Raw genomic sequence first — 21524 nt, 5'->3', positions numbered from 1 at the left:
GTTTGGTGTGTAGGATACAAAAGTGAGTTAAAGCAAAACCCCAATTCTTAAGCAGCTTCACAAGCAGTGGCAGGAACGTGCACATTTATCTGTCCACACAGCAGTCATTCACTGAGTGCCTGCCAGGTGCTGCACCCCGGGGTGCAGAGGTTGGGCGGGCAGTACACGGACCCCGTAACGGCACACTTTTCTTTCTTGATGTTTTGGCAGTAAAACAGCAGAGTGCACAGCTCCTAATCAGACAGCTCTGCTGCCTCTTTTTTTTTTTTTCGGTGACATCGGGGCAGTTTATTTAAGTTATCCATTCTCAATTTCCTCACTTGCAAAATGAGAAAAATAATAGCACTTCCTTTCTGAGTTGTTTTGAGAATAAAATGCTATTGCATTTTATCATCATGTCTTGTGTATAGTGAGTCTGATAAATCCCGGCCACGATTTCTGCAGCTGAGGCAGAAGCCGGTGTGGTCAGCAGCACTGGGAAGGCATCTGAGAGAGGCGGGGAATCCCAGTGGTTGTGGAGAAGTAGGAGATGGCCATTCACACAGTGAGAACTTCTTGAGCCCGGCATAGCTACAGGTGCAGGTACTAAGGTGATGAAGGACCTGCTCATGAGCCCTGCCCAGCCCTCAGATTGCTCAGGGGTGGGGGGGGCAGAGATGTAAAACTTTGGTTAAGACACTGTGTGACAAATGTCTTGTTAGTGATAGGATGTTTGGGATAACTTGGCGGGGGGTGAGAGTTGGTGGTAGGAGTGAGCTAGGAAGAAATGACTTTCTGGAGAGATGACATCTGAATATTACCTTAAAAAACAAAACAGCCCTGGCTGGTGTAGCCCAGTGAATTGAGCACGGGCTGCAAACCAAAGGGTCACTGGTTCTATTCCCAGTCAGGATACATGCCTAGGTTGCAGGCCAGTTCCCAGTGGGGGCCATGAGGGAGGCAACCACACACTGATGTTTCTCTAACGCTCTTTCTCCTTCTCTTCCTATCTCTCTAAAAATAAATACGTAAAATCTTTAAAAAAAAAAAAAACTAGTCAGGATGTAGGCCTTTCCAGAAGGTGGAAGGGCTTTCGAAAGACAGAGTGAGAATGCGTGAGTTTTAGGGACTTCAAACTGCAGGTGTATAGGGGCACAAGGAGCACCGGCCGGGAGAAGTGGCAGGGGCCACCTCACCGGCATCTTGGATGTCCTACTAGGAAATTCAAACATTTTCTGAGGGGCAGGGGTGGCTGATGGTGTGGTCTTAGGACAACCACGCTGGTGGCGACAGGAAGTGTGTGTCGGAGTGCAGAGTGAGCGAGGCAGGAGGTCGCTGCTATTAACTTCTGAACACATGAGAAGAGTCTAACAGTACGGTCTTGGTGGGGGGGACACAGAGGAGGGGACGCGAAGAGATTTTGAAAGTTTCACAGAAAGATTTAAGGAGCAACTCCGTGAGACAAGGAAGAAAGGCAGAAGCCTATTGGCCCCCAGGTTTTTTGACTTGGGCAACTAAGTGAACGATGACCGTTCCCCTAAATAAGAGATGCCCAGGAAGAAGTCCGTGGGTGGGGGGTGATGATGCCAGGGGAATGGGGGTCATGAGGTGCAATTTGCCCTGAGTGATGTTCAAATGGAGGCCCAAGCACACAGGTGGATAGATGGATCTGGAGCTCAGGAGAGAGATTTGGGCTGGCGATGTAGATTTTTTTCCTCAGTAGTATATAAATGGTGGCAGAATACATAGTTTTCATAAAGTCACTTAGGGAAAATTGATAGAGGGAGAAGAACAGAATCCTGAAGATATAGCTCTGGAAACATCAACAGAAACAGGTCAGGAAAAGGAAGTGGAGTCTTCATCCAAAGAGATGAGAACAAACAGCTGGGGAGTAGGAAAAAGAAAAAAAAAGGAGGAAAGTATTGACAAAAAGGCAGAGGAAGGCAGTGTTCCAAGAAGACATCCTCAACAGAGTCAAGTAAGGGAAGGACAAAAAAGGGGGCAGTTTTGCAATTAGGAGGCTGTGGTGGAGCTTTGTCTACAGAGTCCCCCCCATTTGTCATGGATGAGAATAAGTCTCATGATCTGCTTGGGGAGGGAAGGTGGCTAATCTCTCAGAGGAGAAGGACCTTGAGCCTGTTCCTCAATGGGCTTTTATTGGGTTGACATTTGTAGGAAGACAGGTAAAGCTCATCAATCATTGTCAGACAGTAAGAATCAAACAATAGATAACAGTCAAAGAACTATGAGGGCTTATTCTGAGTCAGGGTCCAAGGGCTAAAGGGCCATAAAACTTTGGGAAACAAACTCATTTTATGCTTGGACCCTTATCAGAAAGTTGAGGGCATTCTTAGCAAAGCAGGTTTCACAAGATTTTATGCATTCTTTCTTAGGCTTGAATACCTCGGGGAACCCACCCATTCCTGCCCAGGGCTGCACCACCCTCCTGCATTGTTTCAGGCTTAAATCAGGCAGGGGAAGTGAGGCAGCCAAGAGATTAGGAGACTTCTTGAAGATGGAATGAGGACTCAGGCTTTGTCAAAGCCGAGAGGTGAGGGTCCATCACCCCCTTTTTCTATAGTCCCCTAAGTCCTTATCTGATGGCCCCATCACGACTGTGCCTATTTTAGGTTGTCCCTCCCTGAAGGAATCTTACCCATCATTGACTAACCAGTCATCCGCTCGGGGCCAACCAAGGTGAAGTAAAGGGAGTAGAATCACCCCTGTGGGGAAGATAGGCTTTATCTCCTTATTGGCTTATGGTCCCAAGGTCTCTTACTCAGCCTTAACCATGGGGGGGGGGGGGTCACAGCTTCTGAAACCAGGCAGGGTGGTTCCCAACAGGACACCGGTGCCCACCTTGGTGGATCAGGAAAGAGGCGGGCGTGGGAAATATCCAGGCGCAGAGAAGGATGGCTGGGATAGGAGGCTGGCTGGCACTCACCAGGGCACCAGGAGCCGTCAGTGCACGCTCTACAGGAGGGCTTCCGTCTGTAGGTGATGGGGAACACCTACTGCTGCGGTCCTGCCGCAGCTTATCTAAGGGTCCCACAGGTGAAGAGAGTAGGCATCGGCGATGAATAACAGATGACAACACGCCTCAAAGGACAGTGAAGCTCTGTTCCATTTATTGCAAGTACAAGCTGATTTTTTATATTTTCATTTTTGGCATCGATTAATATTTTGCAGGTGTTTTGTTTGATTAGTTAAGTAGAAACAATCAATACAAAGATAACCAGGAAAAGTATGAAAGTTCCCATAGTGTCAGTTATCTTAAACAAAAGTTATTTTGACCAGGAGAACCATTAATCAGACGATTTGAAATAGTTCTATGTACACAGTTTGAATGTCTTACTGTTTATTAAAGTTTTCAGAATTTGTCATGGGCAACAGGTACGCTTAGACCGAGCAGAGGTTAGGAAATCATTATAAGCCTTTGTAATGTCTAACTTAGCTATCTATCTTGCTGTCTAAAATGTTTTTTTGTGTACTGTGGACTCTAACTCCTTGGTAGTTGTTTCTATGTGCTTAGTTTGTAATAGCTAACCAGCTTCTTCTGTTTTTATGTCTGTCTAATTCTAATTGATATATATTCCTATTCAAGGTAAAGGAGGGGCTGTTACTCTAACAACTCTTTGACAAACAGGGGCTATTTTCTTAAAGGGGTTTTTGCTATTCTATGAGGCAGTTCTGTGGGAATACATATTTTCCCCTGAACTGTTCTTTCTTAGGTGGCTTTCACAGGAACAAATAAGTAAAGTACGATTCCTTAAATCAGCCAGGGTGATATTGCTTAGGACTTGAGCCAACTGTTGTTTTTTCTCTGAGAGTGGTCATTAATTCTAGGAGATTCCAAATTATCAGAAGTGCAAAGGTTAGAATACTAAGAAACGGTAAGAATAAAAGCAACACCATATATCCACTAATGCCACGTCCGTCCTGCTGGAAAACGCTTCTGTGAAGCTGTCATCTCCAAGTCGTGACTGTGTCAACTGACATGGTTAGAAAAAGCTTCTGTGAAGCCTTTGTCCCCAAGCCGTGACTGTCTCAGCTGACCTGGTTAGCACTGGACATGGCAACATACATAGGACAACTTACCATTATGTTCTTAAAGTGATTGTTTTCAATGGAGGTAAAGCTCACACACAGTACAATGCATAGATCTTAGCAGTTCCATTGAAGGAGTTTCGGCAAATATGAAACCATCATCCTAATGAAGATAAAATATCTCACCCCGGCCAGGTGGTTCTGTTGGTTGGAGTGTTGTCCCGAACATCAAAATGTTGTGGGTTCGAGTCTAGTCAGGGCTCGCATGTAGGCTGTGGTTCAATCCTCCATCAGAGTACGTATGGCGGGCAACCAATCAATGTTTGTCTCACATCGATGTTTCCCTTTCTCTCCCTTCCTCCCTCTCTAAAAATTAATAATAAATGTATCCTCCAGTGAGGATTTAGAAAATAGTGATTTCCATCACCGTGGTAAGTTCCCTGTGCCCTGTTTTAGTCACTCTGCGCTGCCTGTGGATGACTGCTGCTCCCGTCTCTATCCACTTCGTGACTCACATCACTCACTGCCACGTAAATGGAATCACGCAGTAAGTGAACGTGGTGTCCCTGGCTTTTTTGTTCAACACAGTGTTTCTGAGATGTGTGCACACTGCATGGGTTAGTGCTTCGTTCTCTCTTACCGCTGAATAGCATGATTATGTGACTAGATCACGCTTTGTTTATCCATTCTTAACTAATGGGCATTAGGTTGTTACAAGCTCTTGATTGTAATGAGTAATGTTGCCAAAAACATTCTTGTACAAACATTTTTGTTAGCATATATTTTCATTTATTTTAGGCCAACACCTAGGGGTGGGAATGCTGAATCATAAAGTAGGTATATTTGAACTGTTAGAAACAGCTTTCCCAAGTGATTGGACCGTTTACGCACCCACCAGTAAGGTGCGTAGGTAAATGGTTCCTCCACATCCTTGGTCCTTGTCAGACGGTGTTTTCAATCTTTTAAATTGTAGCCGTTCTAATGGGTGTGAAGTGGTGTCTCCCTGAAGATTCGATTTGTACATATGCAATGACTAATGGTCCTGAGCACCTTTTCAGAGGCAACATTTGCATACCTCCATTGTCAAGTGCTCAGGATTGTTGCCCACTTTCCTTAATAGATATGGGAAGAGCCTACTTTTGAGGGAAACCTGTATTTATGGCACATTGTATGTTGAAGGTGACTGATGTTCCTGACAAATTCTAAATGGAATAGAACGATAGAACCATTTACCCATTGTCAGTGGAGAAGTGAGTGACTGACATATGGGAAAAAACCTTGCATATGTGATGTCAGTTAAGTGTAAATGTAAATAACATGTGAAACTAAAATTAAATGACTTTAAATTATATAGAATAACCTTGAATTTAAAAACTCTAAATTGCGCCTTATCGCTTGTGTGGATTGCATGGCAAGCGCTTGGAAGGTGGGAGTGTGTTTTCTCCTTTGACTAAAACCCAAGCCACGGGTGCAGCTTGCCTGGGATGGAGCCAGGAACCACACCGGGACTGTGCACACTGACGTGGTTCCCTGTTTCTGTATTTAGCAGTAGATGCTGTCAGATATACAGAACACACTGACACGTGGACTATTTTTGAGACTGTGTGGGCAGGTCCACCTGCCAGAATTGCTGTAGACACTTGACTTCAAGTGCTGGCGTGGGCATCGTTTTAAGCCCTACCCCTGGCGCATAGCTATAGCGTTTTTCAGAGCTTCTAAGTCATTTTTGTGCTTTCGTTTTTTATTTTTATGCAGATGTCAGCCACCCAGGTCAGACCTCACTATGTTAGTTTCTTTGTGGGAAGCAGCAGTCTGCAACTTTTTGAAGATAAACTCCCAAGTGATTGTGATGGACAACTTCCATGTGCCCTCGAGCAGGCCAATCTCCAATTAAGAATCGATGCAGCTGCTGTAGACACTGCATTGACGTTTCATTAAAAACTAGTCAAAAGGGGGTAGAAGGTCTAGGCTCCTGGCAGGGCGGGTGGACCAAGCCCGCGCTGCGAAGAGCTGGACCAGGGTTGGGCTGCAGCCGGGTACCTGCCGGCGCGTCCCTGGGCCAGCCGCGCACGCGCACTCCCTTGCTTGGGCCAGCCGCGCACGCGCAAGCCTCCTTTGGGCGCCAGGAATCGGCGGCGCGCGTGATAAATGGAGTGGGTGCTTGCGGAAGCGTTGCTCGCGCAGAGCCGGGACCCGCGGGTCCTGCTGGAGACGCTGTGCCGCGGGGAGACGTCCGCGGAGCGTGTGGAGACGCTGCGCTTTCTCCTGCAGAGGCTCGAGGACGAGGCCGCGCGCGACGGCGGAGACGCGCTCCCAGAGGCGGCGCGCGAGGTCGCCTCCGGGTACCTGGTGCCGCTGATGCGCGACCTGCGCGCGCGTCCCGCGGGAGCCACGGACTGCGACCCGCCGGCCCCGCACCGCCGGCGCTTGTGGACGGCGGCGGGCGCGGCCCTCCGTTCGTGCGCGCGCCTCGCGGGGGGCTCGCAGCTGGCGACCACGCTGGCCGAGGAGGCGCTGCGCGACCTGCTGGCCGTGGGGCCCGCCCCCGGCCTTGAGGGGAGCGCCGAGGCGGCCGTGGAGGTGCTGGCGGCCGTGGGGCCCTGCCTGCGGCCCCGCGAGGACGGGCAGCTGCTGGAGCGTGTGGCGCAGGCCGCGCTCTCCCTGGCGCTGGCCGGAGACGGGGAGGTGGCGGCGCTGGCGGCCGGGAGGCTGCTGCCGGCTCTGGGCCAGAGCGGCGGGGCGGTGTTGCGGACCGTGTGGGGTGGGCTGCTGGCGCCTTCAGAGCCCGGCCGCGTGGGTCTGAGGCTGCAGGTGCTCAGCGCCCTGGCCGAACAGCTGCTGCCGGAGCCCGACGAACGCCAGTCGGGAACGGACGCGCGACGCTGCGCGCGGTTCTGGCAGACGGTGCAGGCGGGGCTGGCGTTCGGCGAGGACGCGCTGACGCGCAAGCGCGCGCGCTACCTGCTGCAGCGGGCTGTGGAGGTGTCGGCTGAGCCCGGCGCGAACTGCATCTGTGGACCCCAGGAAGGAAACGGTACCCGCCTCTCTGACCCCCCCAGCCCAACCCTGCTTAACTTTCTGGGAGGCAGGCCGCCTGGGTTGGAATACCAGCCCCTCGAGGTCGTCTCTTCCATCCAGGGTGAACTTGGTTATTCCCGTGGTCCCCATAGCGTCCGAAAACCTGGGACCCTTCTGTAGCAGGCATTGTGTGAAGTGACACAGTCGCTGCAGCCCAGACAGTGCATTTCCCAACTGTGACCCAAAGCAGGGTGGAATTCTGCGTCCGTGGAATGACTTAGGAATTGGACCCACGCAGGATTCCACAAAACCAAATGTGTGCACTCTGTCGTGGAGGGCCCCTTCTGACAGACAAGGGCTAGTTGCCAGCAGAGTGGAGGAAAATACTTACCTGGACTGGCGATGTGAGCTCAGTCTGTAGTGTCAGAATGCTGTCTAGAAATTATCACTTTTTTTTTGTTTTGAAATTTCACTTGTTAATTTAGGAGCAGGATTTACTAGTATTTGTTAAACGTATGGTCCTAAGTCAACCTACTGAGGGTATTTTTGCCATTGATTCAATAGAATGAATTAGATTTTAAATATTTTTAAAGCACTCTGAACTGTGTTTCCTGCACTTTATTACAGGACAAGAGTAGATGAAATAGCGAGGCCTCCCTTGTTAATCTTAATTGGTTTGCTCACTGAAATGTGTGAAATGTGCTTCCATAATCTTCAGTCCAGTTTTGAGCTGTCAAAGTCCCAAGTAGATTGATTCAAAAGTTGTTTCAGCAGCCAGTTCCTCCTTTTTCAGCTGTAGCTACCTATTCATCTATTGCTGGTAAAAGATTTTTTGTCTGGCTGAAGTGGTGAGCAAATTAAATTTCCACACAAGGTTAAAACACTGGAGAGTAAATCTAACACTCCACAGATTGGCGACCATCCATCCCGTGAGCGTCTTCACGGGAAAACAGTGTTAGAATCACCAGAGTTACCTACTCATGTAAAGAGCTGGTCATCTGTAGTGTTAAACAGAAGCTGTGCCCTTTCTGTGCTTGCTCTCCACTTCAGGGCAAAACTGCCTTCACCCCTTCAGCTGATTATTTTGGCATTTACCCCCATGTCTTGAAATAATCTAGTTATATCATAAAATCCATTGTCGTGGTTAGTAATTTCCAGCGAATGGGAGGTCAGCATTTACAGCACTGTGATTATGAAAATACTGTTCACAGGTGATCGATCTATGTAATGTAGGCTATACTGTTCTCCTACCTGAAAGGTTTTTCTAGAATTAATGTCCTTTTAAAATTTGTTTATTCTCTCCTTATCTCTTGTCACCTACCTGTTCAGCCCCAGATCCTTTTCTGGTTGGCTACATCTTTCCTGTACGAAATCAGGTCATGGGGCACATGGTCAAGTTCCCTGAATGCTCTCCTGGAGACCTCTTAGATGTGCCTTCCCCATCTTCCTGGGGATTATTCCCGTCACCTGAGCCCGGAGTTGGCGCCCGTGTCCTGGAGTTCCTAGCTTCTCCTTTTTGGTTTACTGGCTCGTTGCAGTGCAGTGCATTTTCCCTGGGTGCCTGCACCTGTCCACAGTCTTTCCCAGGAGCACCTGGGGAGGCCCAAGGGGAAGAGCTGGTGAGTTGTCTGGACTCCTGGGGGATTCACAGGTTTCTAACGCTCACGCTAGCCCACACCTGGCCTTTAAAAACTCGTCAAAATTTCTTTTTTTAAAATACTGCTATTTGGGGGGCCACCTCTTCCCCTTGGGTTCAGCTAAAGGTGGGACAGTTTGTGTGTCCTGTCTGTTCTTGGAGAAGATTTCTGCCCCTCGGAATTGCTGCGTGGCTGGAGCCCTCCGGAGCTGGGGTGTCATAGACTCTCCAGCTTTTTCTCTTTGTCAGAATGGCAGTCATGTTCTCTGGGGGTTGTCTGCACCCCTGGTGGAAGCCAAGACCAAGCAGCCCAGGTGCCTCTATTTTGACCTCACATTTCATTGCTGGTTTGATTGGGGGTAGGATTCTGGCTTGGAAAACATTTTCACCCAAAATGTTAAAGGCACTGGACCTGCTGTCTCGGGAGACAGAACACTCACGGTCGCTGTTGTAGTCTGAAGCCGCTCTGAACCGTGTTCATTGACATGCGATCTGTTTCTCCCCCGTGGTGGTTCAGGGGTCTGTGTCCCCGGCCAGCTGCATGTTCACAGCTGTTTTCATCCTCTTGCGGGGCACTTGCTGGACCTGCCCTTATGGGGAACCGTGTTCTTCACTTTCGGGAATTTTTCCTCAAATCATCTTGATTTTCCTTTTTTCTTACTTCCTGTGCTGTTAGGATTTTGAACTTGCTGGGCTGGTCATCAAAAATAACGCATATATTTTATGTCCTGTTCTTAGAACGCCCTGCACTATCCTCTCTTACCACCCTTTAAGATGTTAATGAAAGTTTTCTTTTTCCTGCGTAGTTTTGTTTCCTCCAAATTTCCTTTTGTTTGTTTTGGTCTTGATCTTTAACGTTGAGGTTTCCCCAGGTGACCCAGTGACCTTAGATGCCTGTTTATATGTACAAATCAGGAACCAAAACTCCAGCTCAAAGCTCGTGAGTGCTGCTTGTGGACTGTAAACATCACTGTCAGGTGCTCCCCGATGTTTGTGTTTTCAGGTCTTCTCTCCGGGGCTGGCCAGACTCCCCAGAGGCCTCCCAGTCTCCTGCTGGGCAGTGCGGGCCTGGGCAGCAGTCTGTGGCCTGCGAGGCTGCAATGGGGATGGGACAGGTGGGAGGGGGATCTTGGCACCCAGGGTGCGCACCTGTTCACCTGATCCGGTTTTCCTCAGGCCCTCACCCTGACCTCAGCTGTGTCCCACGCATCCCGATTCAGAGGCCACTATGTCACTTTCTCCAGAGACTAGATGCCAGTCTCTTTCCGGTTCAGGGAAAAAAGCGCAGAAAAGGGACCTGGCACCTGACTATTTCTTAGACCCACTGAGCAAATCCTGTTCTGTTTTGCTCAGCTTTCAACTCCACTTGCAGAAGTAACTGTTGGGTCAGCTCCTTAGGTCTCAGGTGATTTTGTAAATCAAAATTTTCTTGGCTTTCCTTGTGCCAACTTAATACTTAATTTTCATGAGTCTGCTTGGTTTTCTCTATTCTGCTGGGCTTTTGCCATTGAAGAATCCTTTACTGATACAGTGAGGTTCTTAGGCAGACAAAGTAGAGTTTGTGTTAGTGTCATTTTTACCCAGAACTCTAAAACAGTTATCTTAATTATATATATATAAAATCTCCTTTTGAAACTCCTGTTCGCCCGAGCCTTCTGTCTAGGCATTGACCCACAACCCCCTCCTCCTTAGAGGAGGCAGCATTTGCTGATAGTGGCCTAACTCTAAGAACTGCTATTGGTGAGAAACTTACAAAGTTTGCCAACTAATTTTCTTTTTAAAATTGTAACAGGCCCAAGTCTGTTTTGGTGGTCTGAGAAGAGAAAAGACGAACTTCTGAAGTTTTGGGAAAACTATATTTTAATTCTGGAAACTCTAGAAGGAAACCAGGTAAGTGTCTTCATATTTTAACAAGCCCCACGTGGATCCAGCGTTTATTTTTTGAAACGTTCTTTTTTAAAAATATTTTATTTATTTATCTTTAGAGGGGAAGGGAAGGAGAGAAGGAGAGAAATATCAATGTATGGTTGCCTCACGTGAGTCCCCTGCTGGGAACTGGCCTGCAACCCAGGCATGTGCCCTGACTGGGAATCGAACCGTGATCGTGTGGTTTGCAGCCCGCGCTCAATCCATGAAACATTCTTTAAAAGCGGTGTAAAAAGACCAACTTGGGTATAGCATAAAGGAACACAAGTGTACTTTGGTTTCTGGCATAAATGCATATTTAAGATCGAACGTAAACCCAGGAAGTTAAAGATGACTTTTAATTGACTGAAGTTATCATCCAGAGAATTTAGTTGTATTTGATCGTCTCAGACATTTACTTCTGAAGAGTTAGTTTCTCCACATTATGAATAATCTCCAAAGAAATACACACTTAAGAAAATTTGACTTCAAGCTCTGCTGAGGTAAATTGTTATTAAGTAAATATTCGCCCTTTAATTTTGTAGGTTTTTCTTTTCTCTTTTTACATTGTTACATCTGTGCAAGCCTAGGCCTGAGAATGGAAACTTGAACCATTGTTTTCAGTTGACTTTGAGTGAGTTTTTGTAGAGTCATGGAATTTTTGAGTTGAGAGCAATCTCCTAAGGGACTTCATCTACTGCAGTGATTCTCACACGCTTGAACATTCATTCGAATCACCCAGGTGGCTCGTTAAAGGATAAGTTCCTGGGTCGCGTCCCCAGAGTGCCTATTCAGTAGGTCTGAGGTGGCACTCGTGACCTTGAGTGTTAGTCACGGTCCCCGGAGGTGCCTGTGCTGCTGCCCTGGGGACCGTGCTGGGGAACCCTGGTTTACGGGTCCTCAGCCTGTAAGCTGCAGACCACTCGGGGGCCAGCCAGCTGGGGAGTCACGGAGGTGTCCATTCAGATAAGCATTGTATGTGTGGACTGAAATAATTACTCACATATGTTAAAATATATAGAGATGTGTATATGTGTGTGTGTGTGTGTATGAAATTGTACAGAGGAGTAGTAGAGAAAAAGCATTTCTAAATTCCTCAGTCAGTAGATCCCTAAGACCCCTACTGTTCATTTGGAAACTCTGATTTACCTATATTCAGAGGATGTACAAATTAGACTTGTCCCTGCAACGTAGTCTCCGTGTGAAGAACATTGAACTCTGGAGGGGCTCTACTTCTCAGTGTTGCCTTGAGCAACTTGAGAGATGAGAGAGTACGTTTCAGTGTCTTCTCCTCTGTGATATTCTGGTGTCATCGGCCCTGTTCCCCAGGACAGTGGGGGTTTCTTGACATGATGCGTGATAGTCACTGTGTAAATGTGACACTGCCGTCATGGTTTTCCAGGTTACAATCATTAGCTTTATCACACCCTTACAGACTTGAATCTGCATTACTTCAAACCTGGAAGAATCGGGCACCTTCTGCCTATGTTTATGTGGGGGTGGGAGGCACAAGGTCTGCTAGATGGAAATTCCCTTGAGTTTTTAAAGATGATCCTTCATTTTATATATCATTTTGCTTTTGTTTTCAGATACATGTTATAAAGCCCGTTTTACCAAAGCTAAACAATCTGTTTGAATATTCAGTGTCAGAGGAAAACGGTAATGGTTACTTTCAGTTTGACTTTTTAATTAACATCTATAGTTTTTTCCGTCTGATTTTATTACTAACTCTTACTCATTATAGAGAATGGGGAGAAACCATAAAGGTGTAAAGAACTAGAATCTGCAACTAACCTTCCAGTACATATCTTCCGCACGGATTGTTTCTAACCCTTCGTTCAAGCTTCGCGTATATCCAAATGCATTTACCTGTCTCCTTTAGGTAGTCGCGAGAACATGACTTTAAAGGGCTGCAGAGTTTTCTGTGATTTAGAGGTGTAGGCAGTTTTCTAAACTTTTGATTACGGAAAATTTCAAACGTTTGCAGAAGTTGATGAACCCCATCACCCAGTTTCAGCCAGGCTGCTGGGGCCAGCCTGCAGCTCTGTCACATGCAGCCTCTCCCGGCCCCTCCCACCAGGGAGCAGCCTCTCCTGGCCCCTCCCACCATGTGTCAGGAAGCACAACCCTGCACAGCACGTCACCTATTCTGTGGTTCTGTCAGCCTACATTCTTGAAAGACAAGGGCTGTCTGGTAACGTTTTAATGATGGTATGCTCTACTTTTCTAACAGTAGCTCTTCGGTATTGTATATTTTAGCTGCTTTCCATTGTGATTTTCTTAATATACCCGTTTCATTGTTAGAGTTACTTTTGGGGGGCTTCAGTTCTGTATCTTGGACTTCTTCAGAAGGGGAAATTACAACATACAGTTTGAAATATGGTTTTAAGCCTTTACTCAGTACTGTACTATGAGAGCTTTCTAGGAGAAATAAAATGAAGCTGGAGCCTCCTAAAATTATTTTATAGAATTAGGTTTAGATTACTGAAACAGCCAGCTAACAGCGTTTCACATTCATAAGAAGGATGAAATCCTGCCTTACTCTGTTTTCATGAGAATTAACCCATATAAAGGGTTTTAGTGCCTAGTGCAGGAAATTACACTCGTAATGGTTTATTAGGAACTGAGCTTTATTCAGCTGGTTGCTGGGGCGGTTTTCTGAGACGCCGGGATTTTTCACAGACCACGAGAATCGGTCATCCCATCTGGGGCTAGATTTTAATTGAATCCTGTTGCAGCATCACTTAGGCATTTCCTGTTAAAATGATTCTCTTATCACCACATTTTGCCCACAGCTCTTGACAAACGCGATCAAATAGCAGTGACAGGTTTTGAAAAATCCCCATTGTCAGAGCGTTGAACAAGTATCTTGGTGTAAATTACAAATGATGGGGCAATTTACTTATAGAATGCCATGAATTAAAAAGGCTGACTTTTTTCTAATAAAATTAAAATATGTGCCTAAGGAGTTAACAGTATCTCTGAGTTGCATGTTTATCCCATCCCCCCTCACTCAATTAGATATTTACTTAATAGACATTTAGTGTCCAATTTATGCTAACCACTAGGATAAAGTGGTGAGTCAGATGTCCTATTTTTCACTTGATTTTGTGTTTTTCATGAAAAAAATAATTCTGATGATAAATTCTGTGCAAGCAGCAAACCGGAGGCTGCGGTGGAGGGTGTAGTGAGTGGGGCCGCACCTGGGAGAGGCAGGAGGGGAAGGCCGCCCTTGGCGTGGCGTGGAAAGCTCAGGGCGCACACTGTGCGCAGACGCCCCGACAGGACAGCTCAGTGAGGGGAGGCAGCGGGGCCCTGGCCGCAGGGTGGTGGGCGTTGGGGCGGAGGGAGGCGCAGTTCTGCCGCTCAGCTCATCCTCGTTCAGATTTTGTTCTGAGAACCGTGAGATGCCATTCCCGGGTTTCAAGCAGAGAAGTGCCCGTGGCAGATTCCTAAGTGAAAACTGGACTGAATTAGGCAGGGGGAGAAAAGAATTGGTTGGAATCACCCCACATCTAAACTTCTGACCTGCGTGCATGGTCATGTTTAATTTTTGCGCACTCAGCAGAGGTGACGTCTGCCTGCCATCTCTCTAAATGAAGCTGCCTGAAGATGGAACACTGACTGATATGGCGTTGTGGTTATAATGAAGCGCCATCGGATGGGGTTAAACACAGACCCACTGTGTGGTGTTGCGGCGACGTTAATGTGCTGTGTGTGTGTGTGTTTATGTCCACAGTCCGCCCGAAGCAACAGGATGCGGGGCTCCAGGGTCAACACGAGATGCTCCCTGCGGGACAGTGGCTCCTTCACCCCTCCTGGCACTTGTGCATTTACAAACGGATGTTTGAAAGTGAAAACAAAATCCTGACCAAGGAAGGCGTGATCCATTTTTTGGAGCTCTATGAAACGAAGATGCTTCCGTTTTCACCAGACTTCTCCGAGGTAACGGCAGTGTGTGTTTCACTGTGCTTGTGTGGTCGTGGAACAGTGCACTAGGCTTTGAGGACAGAAAGAGCATTTCACAGATAAGCAAACACCAGTCCTCCTTCTCCAAGCTCAGCTGTCGTTTAGGAAAGAGCTTCCGCAGGCTGCCTGCGGCATGTCCATGGTTCTCTGGTGCCAGGTTCGTAAACCCCACAGGCCAGAGGCTGCACACCAGTGTAGGAGGAGCTCTGTAGTGACCTGTTTCCCCAGTTTAGGCCCCTGAGCTAACATTGTCTGCTACGCGAAGCAGAGACGGCCCTTTGAGTTATTTTTGTTACACATGTAAAATAATGGTGTGTCTTACTAGCAGCTGTACTGCTCTTTGTCAGAAACCACACAAAGCGAAGCGACCGTGAGAGTCACAGTTTAAGTCTTGGGTTAGGTGCTGTGTGAGTCACGTGACCACCCACCTCTGGTTTAGAGGCGAGCTACATACACTTCCCCAGCTGTCTGATGACAGGCGGCAGTGGCTCTGTTTATAGTGTAAGGGGAACAATTTATTATCTCCCATCACTGCCTTTAAAACCTTGCACACTCGTCTGGTGCACGGTAATGCACGCTCATCAGGGACAGTGCCACGTCCCCCTTCCCTTCCCAGTTCCCCGGAGTGTCCGACTGTGTCACACGTGCCTCATTTCCCCCGTCTGTAAGCTTCCTGCTCTTCCTGAGAGCTTGCTTCTTTGACCAACGTCTGGGAGTATTTTTGCAGATATAATTCTGCCCGTCTGTCTTCCAGGCACAGGGGCTTACATTTTCTCTTGGGTATCTTTTCAGTTTGTTACCTCTTTATTTCCATCACGTGTTTCTTCTTTGGGTTCCTTTCTTCTTGACCCAACATAAACTCTGATTTATACATTTTTATCAGGTGAGAAAATTCTGTACTTACTTGTTCTAGTGGAATTAAGGGACCCTCGTAGACCATCTATGCTAAATTAACCTGCAGTGGAAGAGGTCAGCTGTGCGGGTCACAGCTGGTCCGCAGCCCTGTGGTAGGAGTTGCTATTAAGGCCCACAGGCTTCAAAGTTACAGTGACGACTCAACTTCAAATGCTTTTTTTCTTCTAGTTTATTATTGGACCGTTAATGGACGCACTTTCGGAGAGCTCTCTATATAGCAGGTAAATGTGATGTTACGTAGTAGCAATGCAGTAATATTTATTTGACATAAAAATTTAACATGTTTATTAAAAAATGACCAGATTGTTTAATGCATTTGGTCATAGTATATGTTGCATAATAGACATTCAGTTTTTTCTTACCATGTCTCCTCCTCTGTGTTTATGATTCTTCTTGCCTTTCTCGTACTGAGTGTTTCTTCTTTTTCACCCGTTTCCTTTCCTACGTGAACCCTCCATTCCTGGGCTTTGGAGTAAACATCTTACGTAGCTTCCTTTCTCTGCCTTCTCTCTGTCCTCCTGGAAGTTGTAGTGACTTGGGCTAAACAACCTTTAAACTTTTTTCCTTTTTCTTTTAACTTTTTATTGTGACTTACGGAAAAGTTGTAGGGGTAACGCAGAGAATTCCCGCTTGCCTTTCATCCACATTCCCCACGCGCTAACGTTTACCACATTTGCTCAGTCACTGTCTCTCCCTGGGATGCGCGCCTGTTTCTAAGCTCTGTCTCCACACAGACTCGATCTGAACCTATTTCAGTGTCTGTCTGTGTCTCCATCCCCCTGAACCGGAAGCTGCGATTCGCAGCCACACACCCAGGTCCATCTGGCACCACACTGGGGTTGCTCTGACTTCCCCCTTTCCTACCTGCCGGTGGCAGCCACTGTCCTCACACACCATGTGTGGGCCACCTTCGTCCTTTGGAAAGGTTGACTCTCAGAGGGGTCTGTCAGTGCTGCACCTTCCTGGTTTTTGAGCATTATCTCTCCTCTCAAATTATCACTTAAAAATTTCCCTTGCTTTCGAATTTATGTTGTCTTTCTAACTTGGACCAAGTTTATACTTGCAAGTCTTCTGATTGGTATACCTCTAAACAGGAAAACACCTCCCACCTTCAGTTTCTTTAAAAGGTTTAAATTTGCCTGTACTAAGTTGTATTACTATTTAGTCTCATTTGATAAACATTGAAGGAGTGTAGCATGCTTGACTTGCCAATTACTTTTAGTTTTGAGATAACGTGTTGCTATTGAATAGTCTTCTGAGGCATCTTAGACAGCTGGAGGGCAGTGGAGCCCATGTGGCATTTCTTCATGAAACAAACGCCTTCCGTTTCCTAGCACGCTAATGTGTTCAGTTAATAGATAATGTTTCTGGAAGAACCCTATAGCAGGAAAAAATGACTTTAGTAGGTGTTAATTAAATGCTGTTACAAAAGTAACTAATTACTAGTATGTCTTTCTATGAATGTTTTTCTTTTATTTGATATCTAGAGGTTTAAAAAGCACTGGATTATATATACGAAATAATAAAAGGTAATTTTAAATGATCATTTTAGGCTTTAAAAAAATGATTCTCCTTGGCAAGATTCACGTATTTGTGTCAGGGGAAGTGTTATAAAAAGGAAATCCGTGCCACTCAGCAGGTTACCAACTCATTTCTGTGTTCCCGGGAGATCCTGGCGTGTTTGGAATCAGAAGCATCCTCAGTATTTCACTAATATTCGAGAAATAAAAAGTAGGTTCAGAAATGGCAGCTGGTATTACTGTTTTAATGTTGGAAGAATTTGGGGCCTGGTCCATTTAGGTTCAGTATGCTTATCTGTAAAGGGGTTTTAAATACTCGTCTTTTCCCCCTCTGTCTCCAGGTCGCCAGGCCAGCTGATGGGAAGTGGTTCTCCACTGGGATTGAAATTGCAGAGGTTTCTAGTCACTTACGTTTCTCTTCTTCCAGAAGAACTAAAGAGTATGTGCCGTGAAGACTTCTAAAAAAAACTGATCGTCTTGAAAACTGTGTTTCAGTACATCGGTGATAAGCCCCACCCTTGACCCTCACACTTAGTACTGTCAAAGCAGTTTCCTTCCCAGGGTGTGCAAACTGCCAGGCTCACACGCCTGTGCACTGTCGCTGTGTGCATGTTCCTTTGTTCCTTTGTGGCTCATCACCCGTGTTGGCGTGAGTGTGTGGAGGGAGTTTCAGAGTGTGCACTATAGTGTGCCGTCTTCCTGGTTGTTTCTGTTGGCCTGCTGATGTCAGGAAAACCAGGGGAAGGAAGGAAGGGCGGACCTGGGTTGAGGAAAGTTGTGAACAGCACTTGTTTTGCTGCAGTTGTCTCTTGGTAGACACTCACGCGGAGGATAGAGAGAAAACCACACGTGCTCCTGTAAGGCCTTGCATCCCAGGTGTGCCCTCCAGCACTGAAAGCCTTGTTCATACAAGGGTAGGTGTGTGAATGTCCACAGCAGCATTACCTGCAGCCCAATGTCTGCCTCGCAGTGGCACCGTGTGGCTAGGATGGTGGCAGTCAGGGCCCCCTAGGATTGCATGCCTGGTGTGTGTGTGTGGCCAGTGCTGGGCACATAGTAGGCACTGGTAAACATGTTGAATGGATTTGAGATGGAAGCCTGGCTGTTGCATATAGTAGGCACTTGTAAACATGTTGAATGGATTTGAAGTGGAAACATGGCCATTGCCATCTTCCTGTGTCATGAGTGAGGTGTTTGGCGAAAAGCAGGAACTTCGTTCATCCAGCAGAAGAGAGGCAGGTCAAACCAAATGTTTGTTCAGTTTTTACTTAGTAGTTTTTTCAGTCGGTGATTTCTGGTGACTGTCTTAAGTGCATCTGGTGTTGTGCCAGGTACTTTGGAAGATATGAAATGCACGTGATACCTTTTCAGGAGCTTCCAGGGATTCCTTAAAAGTCATCCCACAGTGATGATCTAAGGGAACAGCCACTTCACGAACAGCATGACCTGAGGGTCCTTAGAAGTCACATGTTAACACAGAAGGCAGAATGGAGCATCATCCCTTTGTGTTTCAAAATGGAAAAGTAAATTACAGTGATTAGATCCAGGGTAGGTAAGAAATTGCCCAGGAGGAAAATTTGGTATCATTATTGGCAGGTACCAGCAGCCAGTTACCAGCAATATTTTCTACCTTGTTTTTCTTTAACAGCCCCTACAGAAGAATGGCTTCTAACAATAAAAAACTAGTCTTTTGCCTTTTTAAAAAATATATAGCTTCGTGGTCATTAGAATCTCTATAACAGAGTAGAATATGTCCTTGTCTTGCTAACTAGGAATAAAATTAAAATAGCATTTTTTTTTCAAGAGCCTTATTGAGATATAGTCCATATACCCTGCAATTCACCCTTTTACAGTGTTGATTGGTTTTTGGTTCATCCCAGAATATTTAGATCAGCCCCAGAGAAACTCCGGACCCAGCAGCCACTTCTTCCCGGCTCCTGTCAGGCACCCCTTCCCTTCTGGTCTCTGTACCTTTGCCTCAGCAGTGTGGGTAAATGGGCCCGTGCAACTCGGAGCCTTTTATCTTGTGTCTGGCTCCTTTCACTTAGCTTAAGGTTCTTAAGATTCATCTCTGTTACAGTATCCGTCAATATATCCTATTCCTTTTTGTGGCCGAACAGTACCCCCTTGTGTGGGTATCGCTCACTGACCCGTGCATCAGCTGGTAGATAGACATTTGGATTGTTCCCTCCTTCAGCCGCTGTGAACACTGCTGCTGTGGATATTCACATGCATGTCCTCAAGCGAGCACATGCTTCCCACTCTCTCGAGCACACACCTCGGGTGGAGTGGGCGGGGCACGTCAGAGGAGTCAGCAGACTGCTCCGCGCAGGGGCTCCCGTGCTACGCGCCCAGCAGCAGTGCCCCCACCTCCCGGTCAGCCCTGCCAGTCGGTTCCACAGTCGCTGTCTCAGTGGGCGTGGGGTCCATCTCATCATGGTTTTTGATGTGAATTTCCTACCTAATGTCTAATGATGGGGAACCTGTTGTCCTGTGGGGTGGCAGCAATGACATTTTAAAACTTTTTCTTTCAGGCAGTTTTTTGTTGAAATTTATTCAGAAGATGACCAGTAGACACTGGTGTGCTGTTCCCATTTTGTTTCTGTCCAAGGCGTTGGCCAGCATCCCAAGATGCAGAGCCCTGGGTCCGGAAGGGCTTCTTGCCCTCAGGTAATTTCACCTGTGCGAAGCGTAACTTTTCATTACCCGCTTTTGTTTTCCCCTATGATTTTCTATAGAGAATGGTTTTAGTTAATATTGGCATTGGGGTTTTTGAACTTTTAATTTATAAGAAAAAAGTAAATTAAAAAATCTGTTCATACAGTTGAACTTACTTTGTTTTATGAATCCCTAATTTAAATATGTGCCATAGTACATGCTATTGCCCTTTGACCACTTTAAAATAAGACAGTAAAGCCCTGGCTGGTGTAGCTCAGTGGATTGAGCGTGGACCTGCGAACCACACGATCGCCATTCCCAGTCAGGGCACATGCCTGGGTTGCAGGCCAGTTCCCAGCAGGGGGTGCATGAGAGGCAACCACACACTGACATTTCTCTCCCTCTCCCCTTTCCTTCCCCTCTAAAGATAAATAAATAAAATATTTTAAAATAAGACAGTAAATTTTTTGAAATACATTAATATGTAGGAAACGAGAGATGAAATATCAAACTGAAGTATTGATCACTAAATATTTTTTAATGTAAAATTATTTTCATTTATTGTCTCAGTAGTTTTAAAAAAGATTTGTCTCATTAAAATTGAGCTTTATGAGACCCCTTAGGGGAAAATAAAGGCTTTGAAAGTCTCCTGGCAGCGACTCCCTGCATGAGTCATGGTAGAAATTACACACGGCTTGTCAGTAACTCCCGGCTGCCAGAACCGTCTTCGGAACGTGTGCTGTCTGCCCCCAGGGACGTTCTGCAGTGCACCATGGCCACACACCAGATCCTGCTGCGGGGCGCGGCGCAGGGCTACCTTCTCCAGACAGCCATGAACTTGCTTGACGTGGTGAGTGCTCCTTCTTTACTTGAGGTTCTCCACTCAGAGTAGTGGGTGTGCAAACAAAATCAACACAGTAGCAAACCTGTGACTGATGCTAATTCAAGACTTACAACCTTAAGGGAGTAGAAGGCCTAGCTGGTTCTCTGAAGGCACAGGGTCACTTTTGTAGCTTTGAAGAGTAAGAATCACTTTTGACTTAAGTAATGAGTAATTTCTTATAGAATGTCTTTTTTTTTTTTTTTTTGCTTTTAGATTGTGACCACCTTGTCCCTAAGATAGTAACCTTGATTTTAAGGAAAACAGATTTACAATATAATCTTTTTTTTAATATAATGTGTTGGTTGTTTGTAATCAATATTTTCATTTTAAAAGTTAAATAATATTTTCTTTTTAAAAAGTAGCTTTCTTCACATGGCACTAAATGATACTTTAAATAGTATACTGGAAAATTTTAAAGTGAGTAATTAAAAAAAAACTCCCTCCCCCACCCCAGGAGAAAGTGTCACTTTCCGACATCTCAACTTTTCTCCTGTCACTGAGACAAGAGGAGTCCTTAGGGCGAGGAACGTCACTGTGGACAGAGGTGAGATTGAAAAGAATTTGATGAGAAGGTCTTTGAAGTCTTTATAGAAATTGTTTTCTAATTGAATTCATCACTAGCCACTTACACAAAATAGAAGGATTGCTTTGTTATCTTTGGACAGAGATTTTAAAAAATGGAACATTTGCTTTGAGCGGAACTAACTGATAGTGCAGCTGAGAGCTCCTGGGGGGGGGGGGCAGGGAGGCTGGGAGGGAGGCAGACCTGCTGGAGGGGGAGGGGGTGCTGGAGGCGGAGCTGGGTCCTGGTGAGAGGTATGAGGAACAGTGATGATGGCAGGCGCAAGGGCAGTGAGTGACATGGCCCCCTTTCACTCTTTCCTGTCACTTAGTAGCACTTTCAGCTGCCCACTTCCTGCCCGAGCCTGACATTTCGGTTCTTCTGACTTTGTGCTTCCAATTCACCTCGAGACCCTTTCCTGTCCTGCAGCCA

At 46.4% G+C, this 21524-nt stretch overlaps 1 protein-coding gene across 5 annotated transcripts in view; it reads left to right on the top strand.

The window, feature by feature from the left end:
• Window positions 1–6136: 6136 nt before the first annotated feature.
• Window positions 6137–21524, top strand: part of TARBP1 (tRNA guanosine 2 -O-methyltransferase TARBP1) — a 62336-nt gene continuing 46948 nt past the window's right edge. For all 5 annotated transcript variants that reach the window (XR_005065186.1, XM_037037345.1, XM_037037344.1 and 2 more), the window contains exons 1-9: window positions 6137–7060; window positions 10473–10570; window positions 12175–12244; window positions 14325–14530; window positions 15638–15690; window positions 17331–17428; window positions 19524–19659; window positions 20401–20497; window positions 20985–21074. Coding sequence is in view for 4 of the 5 variants with exons in the window: in XM_037037345.1 (XP_036893240.1) it covers window positions 6175–7060; window positions 10473–10570; window positions 12175–12244; window positions 14325–14530; window positions 15638–15690; window positions 17331–17428; window positions 19524–19659; window positions 20401–20497; window positions 20985–21074 (1734 nt within the window). In the remaining variant the exon portion in view is untranslated. The remainder of the gene's footprint in view (window positions 7061–10472; window positions 10571–12174; window positions 12245–14324; window positions 14531–15637; window positions 15691–17330; window positions 17429–19523; window positions 19660–20400; window positions 20498–20984; window positions 21075–21524) is intronic.

This window comes from Sturnira hondurensis, unplaced genomic scaffold, assembly GCF_014824575.4.
Source record: "Sturnira hondurensis isolate 20B ecotype Veracruz unplaced genomic scaffold, ASM1482457v3 Scaffold0022977, whole genome shotgun sequence".
Lineage (NCBI taxonomy): Eukaryota > Metazoa > Chordata > Mammalia > Chiroptera > Phyllostomidae > Sturnira > Sturnira hondurensis.
This window is presented reverse-complemented; position numbering and strand designations above follow the sequence as displayed.